The 5685-nt window shown below is 42.7% G+C and overlaps 1 protein-coding gene across 1 annotated transcript in view; it reads right to left on the reverse strand.

The window, feature by feature from the left end:
* Nucleotides 1-5685, reverse strand: part of Rpap3 (RNA polymerase II associated protein 3) — a 39744-nt gene that overhangs the window by 2563 nt on the left and 31496 nt on the right. The window contains exons 15-16 of the mRNA XM_031354071.1: nt 4627-4724; nt 3991-4091 (exon numbers count right to left, since the gene is read on the reverse strand). Coding sequence (XP_031209931.1) covers nt 3991-4091; nt 4627-4724 — 199 coding nt within the window. The remainder of the gene's footprint in view (nt 1-3990; nt 4092-4626; nt 4725-5685) is intronic.

Here is a 5685-nt window from a genome sequence, read left to right on the forward strand (position 1 = left end):
TAATATCTTAATATGAAAATTAATACTACCAACATATCCTAATCGATTGAAATCCAAAAATATGAGGAATTTATTGAGTGTCATCCAATGGTCTCTCTAATTTGGTAATTGGAGAAATAGATCCAATATTATACAATCCATATATACTTTCAGCTTGTTTATTTGTGACAATGTCTTGCTGTGTACAACATAATGGTCTTGCGATCTTGCTTCTCCTATCTCAGCCTCTCTATTAGTAATATTGTTTATTTCATGTTTTTACACTATACTATGGTTTTCAGAACAGCTTACATATTTTAAAAGTATTTATATACCCAAAAGAAATGTAGACGATTAAATTGGGAGGGGGTTTGTAAGAGAACAACAAAGAGTGAGACTGAATGCTTTGCTTGACGTTTGTAACTCTTGTATCAAGCTACCACAGTAAGAGCCAAGATTTTAAGCTTCACTAAATATAAAACAAACAAATAAAAACACTTTATATATTTACGTTCATTTAAGAAAATATTAAGCTGGGAGGTGGTGGCGCATGCCTTTAATCCCAGCACTTGGGAGGCAGAGGAAGGCGTATTTCTGAGTTTGAGGCCAGCCTGGTCTACAGAGTGAGTTCCAGGACAGCCAGGGCTACACAGAGAAACCCTGTCTCGAAAAACCAAAAAAAAAAAAAAAAAAAAAAAAAAAAAAAAAAAAAAAAAAAAAAAATATTAATAGTGATGTATTATTTAAAAATATACAGTTAATAGATTTGGAGTTATTTAAAATTTATATTGAGAAAAACATGTATTTTCAGTATTGTCGTAGACAAGCATCTACATAAGACTGATGCTTGTTTGACTGATTGATTGCTGTTTTATATCAAACAATTTTTATAATATTCATTTTTATTGTTATACTATTTTATAAATTTTAAAGAATATGACAAAGATATTGTAGGTATTGAAGGGGGGTCCCTGGGAGGAGTTGGGGTACAAAAGGAAAACAATAATGTGATTTAATTCTATTTACTTAAAATATGTTTTTAAATGTTAACAAATTCAGATAAATTGAAATCATGTAACTTTTCTCATTATAATGCAATAAAAGTTTTAAAAAAAAAAAAAGACCCAGTGCAGAAGGCAGGGTTCCTGACCTCAGGAGCTTCCATTCCTTCTGAGAAACATATATTTGCAAAAGTGCCACACCTATTGATTAGAAAGAAAACAGAAGCAGGCTGAGGGACAGAGGAGGGGCAAGTGGCAAGGAAAGGGGTGAAGAGTCAGGAGCAGATATTCAAGAAGGCATAGCAAGGCCCCAGGGGAAAGGAGTGTGGCAAGAGAGCTGAGCAGTCTGATCAAGCCTGACGTCGGTTCAAGCCCAGGACAATGAGTTTACATCAGTATTTACTAGGCTCCATGAAGCTGTAAGGCCAATTAGGTTTTGACATACCTTTTCTTCATAGTCCAGAATGACTGTCTTTACCTAAGTAAGCTCTGAATGTCCCCAAAGGTCTCTCTGTTTCCTATATATTCTGCTTCCAAATATTAAAAAGGACAAAACTGAATTTGAAGAGATGGTTCAGTATAGCACTTGCTTGAAATGCCTGTAACACCATCTGCAGGACCCAGACAGAGACTAGAGCAGGGACCGAGATGGCAGACAGGAGAATCACTGGCCTCCAAGGGCTGCTAGTCTAGTAAGTGCAGCAGCGAAGCAGAGACCCTGCCTTGAGCAAAATGGAAGACAAGAACTGACCCCAGAGGTTGTCCTCAGACAGCCCACACCCACACCCATGCACACTATTACACTAACATAAAAAGATTTAAAAATTCTTTTTAAAAGGTAAATCAAAAGCTTTTGGGTTAAATTCCTTTTTTTGTTTGTTTTGAGATTCACTTCATGTGCATGAACCCTATCCCTAACCCTTGTTTCCGTCCTGATAGAAGTAAGGGCATCTTTCTCTTGCTGCTGTTTGTGGTTTTAAGGTCTTCCCTGTTAGAGTCTAGGCTGGCCTAGAACTCAAAATGCTGCCTCAGGCTCCAGAGGGCAGAGACCACAGCACAGGTACCACCCATCCAGCTGAGAGCGCCTAGCAAGCACACAGACCGAGAACCTTCAGTCTCACGGCTACAGGACCTCAGAGGAGCTCAGGGCTTGGTGTAGGAGCACACTTTAAGAAAGGCACACTGAAGGGTTTGCTAATTTTTTTGAGACAGGGTTTCTCTGTGTAGCCCTGGCTGTCCTGGAACTCACTCTGTAGATCAGGCTGGCCTTGAACTCAGAAGTCCGCCTGCCTCTGCCTCCCAAGTGTTGGGATTAAAGGCGTGTGCCACCACCACCTGGCGCTAATTTTTAAAGGAAAAGAAATTGGCATTTTTAGCTCTGCATGGCGGCACGTGCCTGGCATGTTAGCACTTGGCACTCAGGAGGATTGCTGTAAGTTGGTAAGTTCTAGGCCAGCCAGAGCTACCCAGTAAGACCATGTCTCAAAAACCAAAACCAAGGCCTGGAGAGCTGCTCACAGGTTACTTGCTGCTCTTGCAGAGGACGCAGATTTGGTTCCCAATGCCTAAAAGGGGGTTCACGACTGACTGTAACTCTAGCTGTAGCCCAGGTGCACACATGGACACACAGGCTCACAATTGACTCCCTAACCCACCCACCCACCCATACCCACATCCACACAGTGCCCTCGCATAGGCTCACAACTGACTCCCTAACACACACATACACATAGTATACACACACACGGGCTCACAACTGACTCCCTAACCCAGGCACACACATGGTGTACACACACAGGCTCAAGACTGACTCCCTAACACAGGCTTACACACAGTGCACACACACAGGCTCACAACTGACCATAAGTCTAGCTCTAGCCTCCCTATCATGTGCACACACAGTACACACACATATAAAATGAAAAATAATTTAAAGAAATCTTGCAAAATAATAATTGGCATACTTATAACTGAATGACTTCTGTTTTGCCAGAAACACAAAAAGACCTCTGTGGTGGTTGGAATGTGCTTGGCCCAGGGAGTGGCACTATTAGGAGGTGTGGCCTTGTTGGAGAAAGTGTGTCACTGTGGGAGTGGGCAAGGAGACCCTCCTCCTGATCACGTGGAAGTTCTCCTGAGTGCCCTCAGATGAAGATGGAGAACTCTCAGCTCCTCCTGCCCCATGCCTGCCTGGACACTCCCGTGCTCCCACCTTGATGATAATGGACTGAACCTCTGAACCTGTAAGCCAGCCCCAGTTAAATGCTGTCCTTATGAGAGTTGCCTGGATTGTGATGTCTGTTCACAGCAGTAAAACCCTAACTAAGACTACCCCAAAACTCTGAATAACTGAAGTTTTCACAGAGTCTGATGTTTATGCCAGACTATAGTATAAGTAAGGAAAGACTTCAGGGTCATTATCTACACTCTGGACCCCAGCCCTAGAGTCCAGGAGCACTGCACATTATATATTATATAATGCTCTAAGTGCTATCGCTGTGACCACGTGGAGCCTCCAATTCATGCTGATCCTGGAAATTCCTGTCCCCACCCCTTGTCTAACTGACTTCTGCACTTCCGAATTCAGCTGGAAAAGACTCAAGGACAGCCTCTCAGGATCACACAAGAGCGTGAACCCAGCTCTGCAGCTCTCGGGGTCACACAGAGCACGGAACCAGCTCTGTAGCAGGGCTCTTTGCTTGCTCCACAGTGGCAGAATCTATCCTTTGTACCCTGACTACACTGACTACACTCCAAGGAAGACCCACAGCACAGCTGCCTCTCACCGGTGTGGCCCCACCCGAGCCCCCGAGCCTTGGCTGCTCCTGTGTGGGAGGATGAAGACGGCGCTACACCAGGACACATTCGAACTGCATGGGATCCAACTGCACGCACTGCTTCACTGAACTGGACATAATCTGTGTCTGACTCTATGTTTCTTGTGCATGGTAAAACAGAAATCAGCACAGGAGGATGAGGAGCCAGGAAAGCCTGCTTCCTCCATACTTACGCTTTCTCTCAGGTCCTGACATAAACATCACCGCCATTTCAAACCTCCTCAGTTGAGAAAGTCTCTCTAAGACTTCAAAGATGAGAGTTGGCTTTTCCCTCCTGAAACAGTCCAAATAGAGACACCCGTGATAGGTACAGGCATCAGTGGTTTTCCCTACTAACAGTCTTCATTTCCCCAAGGTAAGACTGTGTTGTCACTGCACAGGGAGACAGCGCTGTCTCCTCCGTGGGAGCCTGGCGCCCTACGGTGCTGCTCTCTGCAGAGTTCTCTATCCACTTCCTCTAAGAAGTCTTTCCCACATCAGTGTTTCTGTAACAGTAAATCTTACCAGGAAGCTGATATTCCTATGTACCAAATATTAAGATTAAAGAATTAATTTCCTGGGGCTGGAGAGATGGCTCAGTGGTTAAGAGCACTGACTGCTCTTCCAGAGGTCCTGAGTTCAAATCCCAGCAACCACATGGTGGCTCACAACCATCTGTAATGGGATCCAATGCCCTCTTCTGGTGTGTCTGAAGACAGCTACAGTGTACTCATACACATAAAATAAATAAATCTTTAAAAACAATAAATTTTCTAAATCGTTGGACATAATATTACAATGGAAGAAAACAACTAAAAAATTCAACTTACTCAATGTAAAAGCCATGTAAAATTTTAATGATTTGATTGAATACATCTGGATCTAGGTTTTTCTGAAACAACTTCGGATACAAAGATGGTTCAATTTTCTTGGAAAAAAAGAGAAAGTTGAATTTGACAATATTCATATTACATGTGTTATATAATAATTGCTCAAATAAAATACTGTAACTAATTAACAACACTAATATTTAATGTGATAGTGAGGTTTTACTTAAACACAAGTCTGAAAGAAGGATGGAGTGATAGGGACCAAAGATAGCCATGGCTCTTAGCTGGAGCGATGCTGAGCTAGAGTGCTTCTGGCTTATGCAGAGGACCCCGGTTCAATTCCCAGCACCTCCACAGCAGCACCCCTGTATCTACAGCTCCAGGGAGTCCAACACACACACACACACACACACACACACACACACTCACACACACACTCATGCATACACATATGCATAATTAATAATAACAAGTAATTATAATAGAAAATTCCATGAACTGAAGAGATGGACCTTCATGAGAGAGCTTCCAAATTATAATTACAAAGAGATAAAAGTAGACTTGTTTATTATAGTGATTATTAATTACTACACTTGAAGAAGACTATACTAATGTATGATTTGCTAAATTCATATGATCTAGTTTATTTTCTTGAGGCAAATAAAAGTTCACTTTCAGGGAATAAATGCCCAGATACTGCTGGCACTGCCTGGCACACAGGAGACCAAGGATTTCAGTTTCCTTCCCCTGGTGGAAGATTAAATATTAAAGCTAAAGCTTAGGTATAGAATATGAAATTATACTTTAAGTCATTAGGCCCTGGAATTTCACATATAGCTCACTTCCCAAAAAGAAAATCAGGTTTCCTAATTATGGTCTGTCGGAGACAATGCACACCCAGCAGGGATGGGCATGTTCTGCTGTGTTATACAAAAGGCAAGCAGGGCACTGCTGCAGCAGCCAGAAGCTGCTCTCAGACCTACCCAGGAGCACTGCTGGCCCCCCTCCTCCCCCACAGCCACAAGCTGCTCTCAGACCTACCCCAGGAGCACTGCTGGC

The sequence above is a fragment of the Mastomys coucha genome, unplaced genomic scaffold (genome assembly GCF_008632895.1).
Source record: "Mastomys coucha isolate ucsf_1 unplaced genomic scaffold, UCSF_Mcou_1 pScaffold11, whole genome shotgun sequence".
Taxonomy (NCBI): domain Eukaryota; kingdom Metazoa; phylum Chordata; class Mammalia; order Rodentia; family Muridae; genus Mastomys; species Mastomys coucha.